Genomic DNA, 17236 nt, shown 5'->3' with positions numbered 1-17236 from the left:
ATATAGTCTTAGTCCCACCCTTGGATGCGGCTTCAATCACTCGATTATAGACACATCCAGGCCTGACACAAACAAATGTCAATAGTTGCAAACTGGCAATGGGAGCATAAGGAATTAAGAAAATGAAGTAAAAGCAACAAATACATAGTGTTGAAAATATCGACAGATAAAGTTTTATTGAGAATATATGGAATATTACTTTGTTCTTTATTGAAAACTAATGAAAACAAGCCAGAGAATACAAATTGAAATTGTGAATACAAAATATGCCTAATGGAAACACATCACTTTCGAAAAAAAACTCCCATTTATTGCAAAAAATGTTTTATGCTCGCCTGTGTTGGTATTTCAGGCGATTTGAAAAACCCATATTTTGCAAAACTGCAATGGAAACACTGTTTTGCCTTTTTTAGGTCACATCATGCTAAGGCTATCTGCATCAGGTGCTACAAGAGTTGTTGTTGTTGTTGTTGTTGTGTATGTAGTTTTTTTGTGGATCCACCTACACAAGGATTGTTATCATATTGTTATCATATGAACAGAGAAAGACTTCTCTTCACATTATCTATGCGTGGCCAGAGTGGTGTGACATATCTCTTACAGACAGCAGATGAATCCATTTCAGCACATAAATGTAAAAAACTAACAGAATAACAATAAGTGAAGTCCTAACATTCAAAATCAGAAAGTAAACACAAAACACACAAGTCAAATTGAGTGAACAAAATTGAATTTATTTGACCTTGTACCTGTAAAATACACCACAGCCACAAAACCCAGTCACCAGAGGAAAATATTTGCCTAATACATTTCTGCAAACCATGCATACGTTACATTTGTATTTTTCATACATATCATATCGACATTTCTGTTCTGATTACATGTATATGAGCTGACATTATAATTGCATGGTGGAGGAGACGGAGGATGACAGCCAGGAGAGGCAGGTGCAAAGCTGAAGACTGCAAACTCAACACCAACAAACAACAAAACTGGGTGTTTTTAAGAGAACCATGGGATGTTTTTCCAAAACCAGTTTTTTTAAGCAAGACACCTGCATGATTTCCAGTCCTAATTGTGCCACCAAGAAGCTGATGTTTTTTAACAAGACATCTATGGTGTTTCCAGCCATGATTGTGTCACCAAACCAATGCGTTTTTCAGCAGAAGTGCTGCATTTTTCAGCATGATTGTGCCACCACTGATTTTTTTCCTGATAGCAGTACATTGGCAGAATTTCCAGCTGTGATTGTGCCACCATATCCAGTTGTTTTTTAGCTAGACTTTGGCAGCAAATAGAGACATGACTGTAGGGCTGGGTATCGAAACAGGGTACTAGATACAAGGTAGTTTTGTTAGTCATTTTTTAAATAAAGTTTAAAAAGTGAATTAATTTTTTGTCTTGATCCTGCTCCATCTTTGGAGTATAAGGATGAGAAGATAAAAATCACCAGCTACAATGAAAAATTCCTTGGTGATATTGCTGTTGGTGGCAATACACAATTCCTGCAGTGCAGTTTTTGAAATTGCATCAGAGTCTTGTGTCCGGTCGGCTCTGAGCAAGGTCCGCCCATTCAGTGCAATAGCTCGATCTGGGATGTCAGGGGTTAACCATGTCTCTGTGAAGATGTGCACACAGCAGTCTCTGATTTCCTGTTGCTGAGTGATCCTCAATCACATCTCATCCACTTTATACTCCTGAAACCGGACATTAGACAGAAGACAGGTAGAGGAACAGCTCTCAGTCCAAGCCGGGCCAGCCTTGCCCTGATCCCCGTTCTCCTCCCTCTCTTCGTCTGGCACTTTCGGTCTCTATTCTCCCCTCTGGTCTGACTGGCTGCTCGGCGTATGCTGTTTGTGGAGATCCTCTTGCAGTCTGCTGCATTCAGTCCAAATTCCACACAACTTTTCTCGATGTTGATAAGTGCTCCTCTATAGTTGAAAAGTCATGCTTCAACAGAAGGGGCCATGGAGTCGAAAAAATCAAAAAATATGGTCAAAAAGTAACAAGGATTTCAGGAGCTACTGGCTATTGCATCTACATGTGCTGCCATCATCATACATGGTACCTTTAAGGTATTGACCAAAAAACTCGGTACCAAGTGGAATCGAAACACCTACAGCCAAACTATACAGAGTAGATGCCACTTCACGTTAAGGGTATCGAATGAAATACTTAATTGGTATCAGTGTTGTTTTAAAAGTACTGGTATGGGTACTAGTATCATACTTTTTAAACGATACCCAGCCCTACATGATTGTGTCACCAAAGCGTTTGTTTTTTTTTTTAGGAAGATATCTGCAGATTTTCCAACAGTGATTGTGCCACAAAAAAGTTGTTGTTTTTTCATTAAACTTTGGTTGTGGTTGTGCATCCAGGAATTGGTATTTTATTTCCAAACACAATCTTTTCATAACCATTTTTGGATATTTTCTGCTCTTTTAAAACGCTGACAATATAACACTTGGAACTAGTACTTATTATAACAGCGATCTTGACTTCAGTACCAGCACACCGTCAGAGGGTTATGATCAGGTTCTGTGGCACTAATGTTAAAATATGCTGACAGTGGCATGGACATGAGGCTTGAGCTCACAGTGTGAATATGTTTCATGTTGTCTGCATCATAGAAGGAGAGCTTCTTGGATGCACAGTTTAGGTATAACCCAATCTTTCGTGGTCTGTTTTCAAATACTAGCTCTTTAGAATCACAGTCTGAATCTGAATCCAAATCAGAGTCTGTAGTTTTAATTCTAATACAGGTGGAGTATTGTTGGCCATCATATTTAAGGAAATTATCCTTTATCCCTAGTTCCCAATAATCCCTGTGTCCAACCTCTACTTCCCAATAATGCTGTCCTGACATGAACTCATTGACACTGAATGCATGGTTTGTGCTTGAGGAGGACCCGAGAGAACTGTCCTCACACTGCTCAGGATTTGTGTGAGTGGCACCTTCCTTGGTAAAAGAAGGAGGGGTAGGGTCTTTGGTTTGACCAAATAAACTACCAGAGACTGGGACTTCACCAAAAGCAGGGGTTGTAGTTTGACGTGATCCTGTGGTAGAACCAAAAGCACCGCCAAAGGTTTTACCTGGTGTTGTGGTGGAACCATAAAAAGTGCCAAAGTTTAAACCTGATGTTGTGGTGGAACCAAAAGGGGAGCCAAAGGTTTGACCTTGTCTTGAGGTAGAACCAAAAGAAGTGCCAAAGTTTAGACCTGATGTTGTGGCGAAACTAAAAGGAGAGTCTTTGGTTTGGCCTGATTGTGTATCTGAAAAAAGACCACTTGATGGCGTTTGGTTACTTGTGGTAGTACAAAACAAAGTCCGCCCATCATCAGACACAGTTATATTTTTACTGTTGCTTTTGAGTGAGAGCAGCTCTGCTCGCGGCTGGATCACCTGAAGCATCTCCTTCCACATAAAGAACTGCAGGTGGCTTTCATAAGGCCCCAAACAGAGAGAGCTCCTCACCACTTGGAGGTCAGTTGCTCTGGGCTGGAATACTTTTTCTGGAGTCATCCTGCTGTTACCTTCAGTCCACCTCTTTAAGAACTTCTCTGGATCTTCAATTTTCATAACTGATGCCAGCTTTCCCTCCAGCTCTCTGCTCTCACACAAAGCTGTTTCTAGAACTTTTAAGTTCTTGCTCATTTTCTCAGCAGCATCTTCCTCCTTCAGTTTCAGCTCATTCTTTATCTCATCTTCTCTCTTTCTCAGAAACTGGTGCATCTCCTCAAACTGTCTGTGGATTTGGGTCATCAGCTGCTGAGACTTTGCTTTGGTTTTTGTTATTTCTTCCCTCTGTGAGTCTGCTAGGCTCTCTGTAGCAGAGACATCACCACAAAGGTTCTCCGTCCACTTCTCCAACTCCTGTCTCAGAGCTGCAGCTGCTTCTTTGATTGGTTTAAACCTGTGTCCTTCGTGCTTCTCCCCATCTCTGCAAATGATGCAAGCTAACTGCTGATCTGTGACGCAGAACAGTTTCAGCTTTTCGTCATGCTCAGGACACAACTCTGCCACCTATAAAAAAATGTATCTATTAAATAATTGTGATGACTACAAGGTAATGATACATACAAGTGTAAAAAAAAGTGTGGCTCTGATATAAAACACATGTTACAGAGTCATTTACTTTTTCACTCTGAGTCTATTCAATATATTTAGCAATCTCAGTGGTGACATTCACAGGTGTGTCACGAGAGAGGTGACATGCTGCGTCACTTCATCACAAAATTCCTCTAGATGTCGCTGTGACTGTTCAGTTTGGCTCCCACAGCAAGTTAGTAACCAAAAAATTCCCTCCAGACTCTGTTTGGTTGGACTTTCAAAGGTTGGCATACTAACTTGACATGTTTTTATTTAAAAAAAAGACACTGATTTTGTTATTATTGTATTATAGTCCCATGAAATAAAAATGCAAAGAAAAAAAAATCCATTGCTTTTTTTTCTCGAAGTGAGTACATTAAAATGTTAATGCTGATGGCCTTCTCTCTCTATCAAATGCATTGACATTTGTTTTGCCCACAAACACTGGGCTTCATGTAGCAACATTCTCTTAAATTTATCTTATAGTTTCTCTTAATTTTCTGGTAAGAGAAAATATAAGAGAAGTCAACTCCAGATGCACCAAACGCTCTTACCAAAAACATTACACTACATAAGGGCAAGTTTTGTGCTGTGTTCAAGGACTCTGACACATGACCAAGACTGGAGATATGACACCAAAAAAGGCTGTAAGAAGAAGTTCAGCAGTAGTGAAATTGACATAGGCCTCCTGTTTAAATAAAATGAAATAAATGTGATTTGCATTTGAAATGCATTTAAGTGTTAAAAGTTAAAGTACACATGCAAAGGATTAAATAAATTTTAAAAATCTAAATAATTTAAATAATTGGAAAAAAAGCAGCAAGTCCTTGACCATATAGTGCATATGAGAAGCTGGAATAAGTAAAAGTTTGCATTAAAAATGATTTACATTACTGTAAAAATTGTTGCCAATTAATTTTCTAATCAATTGACTAACTGTTTCAGCTACACTTGTTTATTTTGACATTGCTTTGTTTGTGTGGAAAAAAATCTTAATTTGTAAGGTAGTTGTCTCATAATAGTAAAGAGTACAATATTTCTCTCTGAAGTGTAGTGGCATAGAGGTGTAAAGTTGCCTGAGATTAAAATACTCAAAAAATACTAATTACAAGAATAACCTCAAATTTGTACTCAAGAACAGTGCTTGAGTAAATGTACTTAGTTACATTCCAGATCTGGCCAGCAGAGGGACACACAGTAACTGAAATTACAGTAACTAGGATCAATGTTCAGAGAATGTTTAAATTGTGTTTATCATTTCAAGTAATATTCCCGTAAGGGTAAATGCTGACTAAGACATAACATTTGTACTGCAACATTCTGAGGACGTTGAGCAGTGACAGACCACAGAATTTTCTTTTATAGAAGGTTTCCACAACGTTACATGAGAACAAAGAGAGAACGTTTTCAAAGCAATATTCAGAGAATGTAATTGAAAAACTGAGATTACAGAGCTGTTTTTGTGTTAGATAAAAATGCAATGTGATGTATTAACAATAATAATAACTAGAACATTTTCGCTGAAATTTTGAAGGGTGCCTGCAGCTGAGGGGCCACTAATGTATGTGAGGAGGAGGTGGGGGGTGACCACACTTACACACAGGGCCACAAGGCACAAGGGCCAATTAAAGGCCATTAATTACTTACTGGCATTTTTAATTGGCTGCAAGGGCCAATTAATGGCCCCCTTCACCTGAGTGGCCACAAAGGCCAATTTAGGGCCCCCTACACCTGAGGGGCCACAAGGGCCAATGATGGCAATATAAAGAGTCAGTTAACCATTAATTACTGGTGGACAAGTGGACCAGGCATCACTTTGCATTGGAAAGGTCAGGTACAAACCAGGATGGCTCTTTGTGTGTGTTTAAGTGTCTGTTGCACCTCTCCTCCCCCTCTCCTCTCAGGTCAGCTCAAAGGAGGCAGTTGAATTTGATGGAAATGTCCCTGTCAAACTTGTCCATTTTACAGCCATACAGTTCACCAAATAGTCAAAATACTACAACAGGAAGAGAAAGGAGGTCGTAAAGAACGCAGCCATATCATTTTTGTCTGGAAAAATATCTGCTACATATCCCAAATCGCTGTGCAACGAAAAGGTTCAAGAAGCCAATTTACAGAAATTTCTCATCTCAGTTTGTATTGGAGTAAATGGGGAATTTTTGGGGTCTCCCTTCCTTTTGAGGTGCACTGAGTCAGCTCTGTTGCATTGTCAGCTTTCAAACCTACTTTTAATTGACAGCCACAAGTTTCACTGCTAGCCATGGGAGTAGCTCCAATTTGTTTGGTAAATTTTGAAATTATTTTTCAGCTCCTCCACCCTCCACCAACAGAGTGGCTTTGGTCTCTGAGGAGAGTTCCACACATAAGAAACCACTGTAAAATCTGAAAACATCTGAAAAACACCACAATACGTAAACTGCGAATTCATAAAAACTGTAAAAGTTATCAAAATTTCCATTTACGTCAACACAGTCCAAGACCTGGTGAGCTGTTTAAAGGCTGAATCATTTCTCTCTGTGAACGTATGGAAATGTTCTATGGCCTTAAAGAGTCATGAACTTGAGCTCTTTTTACGTCGATTTCTTGAGGCTCTACATTTACTTTGAATGGGAAAATTTTCTGCAGTTTTGGGGGATTTTCGGGAAAACCACTAAGCGAATCACCAAGAAAAGTCAAAGCAATCAATTCCCCATCAAGCCGCAAGTTTTAGTGTATTTTTTGTATATACAAGTAGCGGTGCAAAGTTTTAGGCGGAAGAATAAGAATAAGAATCTTAATAAAAAATAAAAATATGACAAATAACAGGTTGCGACGGCTGACTACAATGGGACGGTCTGGGGGTACTAGTATACATGTTTAGTGTGTACTAATGCATACTTCGGAGTATGTGTTGCGCCGAACAGTAATGGGTTCCTTGCACTGATACATAGTGCAGACACCCTAATTATAATAATAATAACAATTAAAAAAAATATGTATAGCGAATGTTGCGAATGAGAAACGTTCTGGGAACATTTGGAAAAAAAAAGTGGTTGCATTGTACCATTCTCAGAACGTTTTTTGATCCAAACAATGGTCGCTGAGAACATACCTGTGTTTTCTGCTGGCTCTGCTCCGTCTTTCTCCTCTCTGCGTCCTTGGCCTTCTCAGAGAGGCTCTTCAGTATGTGGCTGGTTGGAAGGCTTCTCCCTTCAGTAGGAACAGCTGTCCGACACTGTGGACACAGCTCCTGCGCACTTAGAGCAGCTGTGACACATCCTCTGCAGAAAGAGTGTCCGCAGGGCAGAGTCACAGGATCAGTGAAGAGAGTCAGACAAATAGAGCAGGTTAAATCCTCAGAGTAGAGAGCAGACGCCATGACTCCTGTTTCTCTCTTTGCTCTGCAGCCTGATGACTCTGCATTATTTTGTTAGTTTCAGTTTCCTGTAATAGCCACACCCCGTGTATCAGTCACTGCGGTGGTTGTTATAAATGCTTTTCTATGGCCAGATAACCACTCAGAACAACATGAAAATGCATACAAGATGCATGCATCAGAACCGCAGGTCAATTCTACAATCTGGGAAAATATTATTAACTTTTATATTCCAGGATCAGACGCGGTCAGATGAGGGCCAGTCACAGCTGTCCAACATTACACTCTAGTGGCCATATGTTGAAACTGCTGCTTCTCCATAACTGATTCCCAGCCTCTGTCCTTAAAGGACACCTTTTCCGTCATTGCGTAATGATAACCCTGAAATGAGGGACATTCTTATGGGTGTTATATATTATATTCAATGCGTAACCATAACAGTACAGAATTACTTACTTCAGGGGGTTTATGTGAAATGAGGTATTTTGATTATTGCCTGTGAATAGTGAAAGAAGTTTTCATGATTTTTGTAGGAACTTGTTGTAGGATTTTCTATTACTGCCAAAATAACAACAAAAACAACAACAACTAGGCTACAAACAACAAAAACTGATCAGTACTGGGTAATGACATGAAAGTTTCTTGTTATAACAGGGTGGGGTTTTTTTTATGTTTTTACAAGATGTTTTCATGTTATAACATGTTAATTTAATGGTTTTCCAAGATGTTTTCATGTTAAAACAAGATGTTTATTTATTTATTTATTTTTAACATTTTTACAAGCTGTTTTCATGTTATAACATATATTTGTTGTTTTAAATGTTTTCAAAAGATGTTTTCATGTTATTACAAGATGTTTTTTAATGGTTTTACAAAATGTTATAACAACATGGTTTTTTTTTTCGGTTAGGTTACATTAAGTTTATGTACATATATTAAGATGTTTTCAGGATGTAACAGAAAATTTTCACGTAATAACATGATCCTGCATCACATATTAATGTGAAATGTTTTATGTTATTACATGATAGCTTTTCAGATTGTTATAATGTGAAGCTCATGATTAAATGAGCTGAACAGTGTTGTAGAATGCCTAAATTAAGCAATATGGCTTGAATAGGACTTGATTGAGTCCTGCATCATGACTGGGTTGAGAAATGGTGAGATTTTACTGTTAATGAGCGTGTTGCTGTTAAAGAGAAATTATTCTGCAAAGTCCATGCACACAAACTTGCATACTGTCCTAAACGCTGTTATAGTCTCATTCCTTTTTAAATTACTTTTCTGGTGTAATTACATGACACCAACAGAAGGGGAGACATTTGGTCACCTAGTGAATTAGTGACACTCATCTTGGGTGCCCATCTTGAAACTGTGTTGATTGTAGAGATTTTCTGTGCTTCTTTAATGCAACTGCAGCTTGACTAGTTCACGGAGTGAAATGCGAGAAAAAATAAATTTGTTTCCCTTTAAAATTTTATTGGTACATCAGTATACATTATTCTATATAAATGCTGTTCGGTACCTGTGGTATTGTCTAAATTAGACAAACACTAAAGTGTGTCCTCTGGTTGGTTAGCTCTGCTGTTGCTCTGTTTTCTGTCTCCATGGCTGCAGACCTGGAGGGTAATTAGTGGAATGGGACACACCTGGGCCCAGTGCACCACATGCACATGCATATAAACCAGCACAACATCCATGCAGCACTAGTTCACTCATTCAGGTGATGGACTACAGATTTTACGGATTCCTCCCACCTGTTTGTTTTAATGTAAGTAAATCACATATTTTTATTTTTTTTTAGCATAACCCATGTGTCTCCAGGTTTTGTCCAAGAGCTGGGCTATGACTCACACCTTGCAGTTAAGTCTATAAACAAGTTTGCACATGCATCTGACAACTGTGCCTGTAGTAGCTGTGTGGTTAATTTCTCTTACTTTTTACTGCTTTAGTTACAAATAGTCTCTAAAAAATTTACATATGTAATATAATGTATTTAATATATGTTGTATGCTACTTATAAGATTGAAACTTAGAGCCACGTCACTTTTTTTGTGCTGTTTTCAGATGCCCTTCACAAGTACTGAAACCTTTGAACCCCCCAGCAATTGGAGAAAAGCCATTTAGCTAATTGGTAAGAAGTGTTCCACAAATTGCAATAAATTTGTAGGTTTAGATTATTATTTTCAAAAGCTGGGGGAAAAATGTCGAGGGAAAAACAAACAAACAACATAAAAAAAAAAAATCTCGAAAACTATATTTGTAATTATCAAAATGACATATTTTAAATTATGTTACAGAATTATTATATTGTTTTAAAGCACTACTTCCAGGTATTTTATATATATATATATATATTTATATATATATATATATATATTTATATATATATATATATATATATATATATATATATTTATATAGGAAAAATTATAATTGAATTATATTTGTAATTATGCCATTTCTTTGTTTTGTTCTTTGTTAACTTTCATTTTCATTTATTTGTGTTTGTTTTTATTTATTTATGTTGAGGTAATTTTCTCATACTTTTTTTTTTAATTTCTTTTTTTTTTTGAGACTTTTCTTTTTTCATTGCTCATTGCCGTCTTCCCATGCTATTGAAAGAAATCAGGCCAATTTGCTTAGTTTTTAAAAGGTTATGTGTGGTTTCAGGGAACCAAAGTAAATATAGTGTACCTAAAAATGCACACAGACCTACACCCTATTGACTTATACTGCATTACATATTTCATATAGGGAAGTGGGCCACTGAGAACAAACATGAAATTCTACAATCAATTCAAATTTCATCATTTCTTCTAAACAAATACTCTTTAGTTCTCTCCCTTCTGCAGCACGGCTGAATTAAACTATCAGCCTGTAAGCTTCACAAGAGATCTAAAACATGCAGGACTAGTGGCGCTACAGGTCTGGGAAAAGCTGCTCCAGGCTCTGTGATCGGTAACACATATTCAAATCCTGTGAACTTTGATAAGGTCACAGCTAAACCACAAAGCTGCTCATCAGTCATAGTGCTACCTTGTCTGTAACTGCTGCTTCAGCTCAACTCTAGAGCTCAGTTATTGGTCCAGAGATGATAGCACCACAAGGGCTAAACATCATTGGACAAGAGGCTCTCCTCTGACTTCAGTCAAGCTTATCTATAGGGGTTGATTAATGCCAAAACCAAGAAGCAGGCGAAGATGGTGAATAAGTAGACAACAAATGTTGTATGCAATATGACATCTCCTTTGTATTAAACCTTAAAACCCACTTTGATATTATACACACACTCATATTGCTCTGCCCACAAAATGCGCTTTTCAAAGTCAGGCTATAAAAAATATTATATATTAGTATTACTTTCTACTTCTATTGACATTTTTTTTTTTTTTTTACCAAAATCACTCCTAATCATGAATATCAGTCCTAATTATTAATTTTCAGAATTTTAATCCTTTAAATGCCAAGTTTTGTCATAATGAAACCATGTTTCTAGATGGAACAAACACACAGAAAAGAAATAATTTTTAATATACTACACGCTAAGTAGATTTTTTCATTGTTTTGATTATCACAGCCTAGGATATATCAACAATTAGCAGCAACATTGATTTATATACATTATTTTTTGTACACTGTCAATTACTCATACTCATACAGTTCTGCACAAAAAAATGCACTTTTAAAAATCAAGCTATCAAAATAGTATAAATTAGTCATAATTCTTACTTTTATTAAATATACATATATTTTAACCAACCTTAGTCATAATCATAGATTTTAAATATTTATTAATTTTCAGAATTTTAACCCTCTAAATGCCAGGTATTTGTCATAATGCCTCTCTTAGATGAAAAAAACAAAACACAAAAACATTATTTTCAAATTCAATATTATTTTCAATATACTACACGCAAAGTAGGTTTTTTTAAAAAAAATTGTATTTATTTATTTTTAAATTATTAACGCTTGGAATATCAATGATTTGCAGCAACATTTTTTATTTATTTATTGGCACACAGGTTTAAATAAAAGCAAGTAGATAATAATAAACATGACAAGAATTGTGCAGGAGAGATGAAGAAGCACGAAGGGGCTTACAGTAAAACGGGTAATGGTAGTTTTCTCCTTATCATGACAATATATCAAACAAGAAGTTATAGTCAACATAGATAAAGCAGATGCATACACATTACATACGAAATTAAATCTTCTGTCTATTTGTGTACACTCTATTTTTTAATAAAGTGAGGACTGGAGTTCCACAGTAGCGGTCCTAATACAATACATATTTGTATGCTTTGATGGCTGTGGGATCAAAAATGCAGATTGACTGGATTGGATTAGATTAAGTTGGATTAACTTTATTAATCTCCTAAAGGGAAACTCATTTGCCACAATGGTAAACAACAAGACATAAGAGAAGTACAGTACAACATAAAACAAAAAATATAGCACCAGGCATAGTCACTTAAGGAGGCACCTTTGTCCCATGACTGGATTTGAAAGGCACATTTTTTTTTGCATTTAACAGTATGAATGTAAAAATTTTGTTTACACTGTGTATTTTAGACGGGAAATTCCAAGATTACACAAAAATACACAGTGTAGCCAAAATTCATTCCATATGCATGGACATAGCCACAATTACAAAAAATTAAGAATGAAAAGCGCATAAAATGCGCCAACCAGTCCCTAAGGGTCAACAGCCCTTTTACAATATATACGATATTGAAGCCTGGGTGGTATGTAATATTTCATATGTTTGTGCCTTTCTGAAATTTTAGCAGCTATACGTACGTTATATGATGGTATAAGTCTGCATTTGGAATGAATTCTTAATATACCAAGTTAGATGTGTTAAAAAAAATGCCTTCATTCCCCAAGGCCTCTCTCTGCCGTTGCTGGCCGCTGGCTGTTTATAGTCCTGTAACTTCTCCCTCCACCACTAGGTGTCGTGGTGTCTTTCAGCTTAGCTGCCTGTTCCACCAGTAGAGACTGGAGACTGAGCTCTGGTGGTGCATGCAGTGCACTACATACAATGAGTCTGATAGAGAGAGGAGCACCTGTATTTATGACGGTATTGAAAAACATGCCTTCGAGATTTATACATACCCTTGTATACCGTGATACTGTGATACCGCCCAAGCCTAACACACCCTTTGTTTTCAATAATCATTTGCTTTTAATGCTGCAGTGTTTGATGACCCTATAGCAGCAGCTGGAAATATAAAAGAAAGAAACAGCTGGCTAAGGTGCTACACCCCTCAGAGCCTAAAATTTTAAATTAAATCCCTGAGACATGGCAATGTAAGTGTAGAAATGCCAAAATTTTATGATAAATATTATTGTAGAGTTGCAAGGTCAGATGTGCTCTCTTTTACTTGATTTTGTTAAAGAATAATAATGATTTAAAAACCAAATGCTATCTTATATTTTGCTCCTGTAATTTGTTAACATTTTGAAATTCTGTAAATGATACGATATCACCACATTTAGATATTTATAACACAAAATCACCTCACTTGTGTCTTCTTGGCACAGATATATGGACCCATTTTTATATAGAAATTGTGATATAATATGGCACACCTTCCTCACTGTCAAAATGTTTATAAAACCATGTAAAAAAAAAAAGTTTAAAAAACCCATATAATAGATATTATAAAATGTATTAGAATCAATAACTATAGATATAGTATACTTCTTATATTGGATTATAATGATGCACATTTATTTATTTATTTTTTCATTTATATTTTCCCAGGTCTAAAAGCCACAAGCTATTCTCCTGTTTTGGCATCAATCAGCCTCCATACAGACAGGCTTTCACCGCGGTTACTCGCCCGCCCTATAAGAGAAGGGCGCTAACCCAGCAGCTTTGCAATTATCTCTACTAGAACTGTAGCCTCTTCCCCCTAAGAGACACGGCACCAATGAAAGGCCATTATGTGAAAAGAACGGACTAACAAACGTGTATGTGAAGGTAAGCCCGTTTATTTTCCGTGTAATTGTGATTTGGAAGGATGCGCTCCGTGGCCCGGCTGCCGCTCAGCATCAGCAGCATGGACATCAATGTATTCACATGTCCGCGGCTGACACGGTCGCTGTACATACATTTACTCTATAAACTGCAACATGTTTAAAGATCAGTGATGAATATGACAGAGATTATGCGAGTCTTCATTATCTCTGCACGTTTGAAAGGATAAAATGGACAAAAGGCTTGTTCATCAGCAGCATCCGGTTGCATTAATCCTTCACATGGGGTTTTCTGTAATCCATGGGCATCTTCTGACATACAGTACTGCGCTGTAGCAAACATTATTTATGAAAAAGCCTAAAACAACCATGGAGTCTGCAGTATAGCCTTTAATCCTAAATAACGCCTTAATTATATTTGTCGCGATTATAAGAGGACATGTAAATAATTCCCTCGTTTGTTGGCATAATTGATGAAAATCATAGTCCATAATCATATTGTGCCCCTGCCACGTGCCTCTGATTTATCGATCCCGCGAATCGATTACAGCATCTCTGTCAGAGAGGGGTTTCTATACAGGGAGGGTCCACCGCTGAGCTTCCACACGTAGAGATACCAGTAATCAAAACGACTCTTCACCATGTGATCATATGTTTTCATTTTCATTATCAGCAGACAGTTTTAATGCGGTGCCAAATCTCTGGAGAAGCGCTGGCACTAGTCTAGTTTTCTTGCATCAGCTTCCTGGAAGCACGTGCAAACCGCTTGCATAGCTTGCAGGACATTTGTGGTATATTCTACGTGTCATTCAAAGCGTTGCATGCTTCGTTTCCTGTCAAATACACAATGATGCGCCGCTGTGGCCAGACACCCACACCTGCGCTCCGGGGGAGCATGCTTCATGGGCTCTATGTGATGCAGCAGACATGCATCACAAACAGCGGACAGGGGAATTCCCAAATTGTAAACCGCTGACCTTTATAGGCAGTGTTTACTATCACAAGATTGTTCATGTGTTGGATTTATGCCCACAGATCTATATTGTGGTAGGCCAAAGAGGGAGTTTGTGATGCTTTACATCTAAATCTGAAAGTGGAAATTAATTTAAATTTCTAGATTCCCTCAAGACATGTTTGTAGAAATAAAAATATGTTATTATGTTCAGATAATGAACAATGTGATATATATATATATATATATATATATATATATATATATATATATATATCCTGTTGCCCAGCTAGCAATTTTTGGTTCTTAAAATATTCTGAGATGTTGAAATGCAACCACTGACTGTTTAAGTAATGTTTTCTTCATGTTCCCAGAACGTTCTTCTTTAATTTTAGCATTAACATGAAAAATGTTAATATATTATTTATTATTTATTATTTATTGTTAACATATCACATTTCATTACATTTTCATCTAAAAAAGGGGGTCTGTAGTTCTCGTAACATTGAGGGAACATTTTATTAAATTACATTCTATGATCTGTCATTTCTCAATATCAACAAAACATCCTCAGAATGTTGCAGTTCAAATGTTACATCTTAATCATCATTAAACCTTACATGAAAATTATTTGGAATAGTAAACATCCTTCAAACGTTCTTTGAACATTAGATTAAAATGTTTTCTTTAAAACATTAATGCAACTTGTAGGTAACGTTAGCGAACGTTCCCTGCCAGCTGGGTGTGCCACCTCTTTAAATTGGGATGTTTTTGCAGGTCCGTGAATGCAGGGCAGGCAAATTCATTATCAGCTATTTTCGGCCCTCAGCAGCAGTTTGAGTCGTATTTACATACTTTATTTTAAATATTTAAATATTTAAATTGTGCTAATTGTTTACATTTACTGTATTTCTACTTTATATTTCAAATTTTTATATATTTGTGCAGGTACTTATTTTTACTTGCTATAATTCTCTATGCTGGCATCAGAGTGACTGTAATCAAAGTATTTCTGATTCTGATTGGCACTTCAGTGATGCTTGCTGACTGGCCAGGTCATCGTCATGCCAATAATGACGGTAAAGTACAGCCTTTTGTGTCATATTGCTTAATTCTGCACTATGAGGCTTCAGCATCTGCCATAAGTAACAGAAAGCAAAACAAATGTGTCTGGAGGGACTCCATGAAATGTAACCTTGTTTTGAACAGCACCTCTCTGAGTCGTGACCTAGTTTTCATTGTAAGTGTCCGAGTCCTTATTCATGTGCTGGAATCAAATTACCTTCCTCCACATGGAGGATTCACAGAAACAATGCAGTCTGTAATCCAAGCTTCACTCTTTGTCATCTTATATCAGCCTCGTTGTTTATTTGTTGTTCTCCTAACATTGTTTCGGCATATTAAGTTACTGCTAATGCAAACTACTGTTTCTGGTTCACATTTTAGTAATCTGGCAAAACACAGCATGGCCATCAAGATTAATTGTCAAAAGGAATATTGTTTGACCTCCTTGGGGAGTATTTAGGTGGCCTGTGAATAATTCTAAATAAAGATACATGGAGAAAATTTAATTTACATCTTAAATGTCATGTATTCAAAAGATGAGAACTTACCAAATTATAGATTCTTACAAAGAAATCTATTCCTAAAAAAAAAAGGCACACAGACCATCTAATTTTTTTGATCTACCTGAAACTCTAAAATTTGGTGAGATGGATTCAATAAGAGCATCATTTGCATTTTTGTTGTCCAACCAAATCTCAGTTAAAAACATAAGCCTGTGATAGGTGATGGCAATGTCTGAGATCTGGTCATACTGCTGGTGAATGGGATAATTTTTAAACCAAGACTTTACCAACTCCTCAGTCTGGCTTGTGCACCTGACAGCAGAGGCAATGGATGTTAAAGAGTCAGAGGAGAGTGATGATACAGGCTGGGGGTCCAGGGCTGGGGCCAGGGGAGTGATGAAGGGGAATCTCAACATGCTCTTATCCCAAATCCTAACATATCGCCCCTTTGCAGTGTATGTCCACTCACATTTTAGGTGTCCTTCTGCTACTGTTCTTTATGATCCGGGATGCTGCTAATGTGATGTGCACAAATGGCCACTGGTTCTGTCTGCTTGTGTTCTCAACTAATGCCACTCAGGGGCCTATCATGCAGACGCAAAAGGTACCTTTTGGCGTCGGGATCGTACACCAAAAGCACTGTCAAAGCGGTGATAACTGACGAGTACAGAATGAGAACGGGCTGGGAATCCACCGGAAAAGCAGGTAGAACAGTGTCATTGTTGCAATCCTATGGCTGGCTTTTCGTCTGCAGGGGAGACTCTGATTGATTGGCTTTGATGATTTTGCCTGTCATCGATGTAGTGCTGATGAGCTTGTTGTTCTGTGTCCTTTCTGGTGTCTGTTGTGTCTTTTTATGTCAAGTACTATGCTGCAACACTATTGCCCGCTTGGGGACAATAAAGATTGACTAACAAACTAACTAACTTTGGCTAACGGAGAGGGAGACCGGAAGTTTTTTTTGGCTCTTCAGACTGTTGACAAGATTTGTCTGTTAGCTGCCTCAGTCCACGTCCATTTAGATGGGGATCCATTCTGTTGAAGAGCTCGTCCTGTTCCCAAAACAGGTTTAAGTTATCAATGAAGTTTCTTCCTTGAGACTCACAGGTATTAGAAAGTATTTGATGCAAGGAGGCAGCTGAATTTTTTGATACCTCTGTCAATAGTTGGGAAAGGCCCACTGATAAAAGATTGTACTTCCAGCTTGTGAAGTGCATTAAAAAGTTTAGAGAAATTATTTTTTTCAGGGTCAAAGCATTTAAATAACTCTGTACCACTCTGCCTGC

At 37.3% G+C, this 17236-nt stretch overlaps 2 protein-coding genes across 9 annotated transcripts in view; one reads left to right on the top strand and one right to left on the bottom strand.

Annotated features, from left to right (window-relative positions):
- Positions 1 to 713: 713 nt before the first annotated feature.
- On the bottom strand, positions 714 to 7507 carry trim108 (tripartite motif containing 108). Its single transcript, XM_042516576.2, has 2 exons — positions 7182 to 7507; positions 714 to 4024 (listed from the first exon to the last, which is right to left on the bottom strand). Exons 1-2 carry the CDS (start codon positions 7446 to 7448, stop codon positions 2501 to 2503), a joined length of 1791 nt encoding a protein of 596 aa, XP_042372510.2. The 5' UTR covers positions 7449 to 7507; the 3' UTR covers positions 714 to 2500.
- Positions 7508 to 9087: 1580 nt separating this feature from the next.
- Positions 9088 to 17236, top strand: part of slco4a1 (solute carrier organic anion transporter family, member 4A1) — a 49254-nt gene continuing 41105 nt past the window's right edge. For 3 of the 8 annotated variants that reach the window (XR_015777569.1, XM_088082598.1, XM_088082606.1), the window contains exons 1-2: positions 9088 to 9216; positions 13216 to 13434. The gene's annotated coding sequence lies outside the window, so the exon portion shown is untranslated. Of the gene's footprint in view, positions 9217 to 9512; positions 9580 to 13215; positions 13435 to 17236 lie in introns of all 8 variants that reach the window. The other 5 variants (XM_088082599.1, XM_088082600.1, XM_088082604.1 and 2 more) reach the window with 5 other exon arrangements.

The sequence above is a fragment of the Plectropomus leopardus genome, chromosome 9, assembly GCF_026936395.1.
Source record: "Plectropomus leopardus strain MGB_pleo_1.0 chromosome 9, ASM2693639v1, whole genome shotgun sequence".
Taxonomy (NCBI): domain Eukaryota; kingdom Metazoa; phylum Chordata; class Actinopteri; order Perciformes; family Serranidae; genus Plectropomus; species Plectropomus leopardus.
The sequence above is the reverse complement of the archived record's forward strand: the minus strand, read 5'-3'. Positions and strand labels throughout refer to the sequence as shown.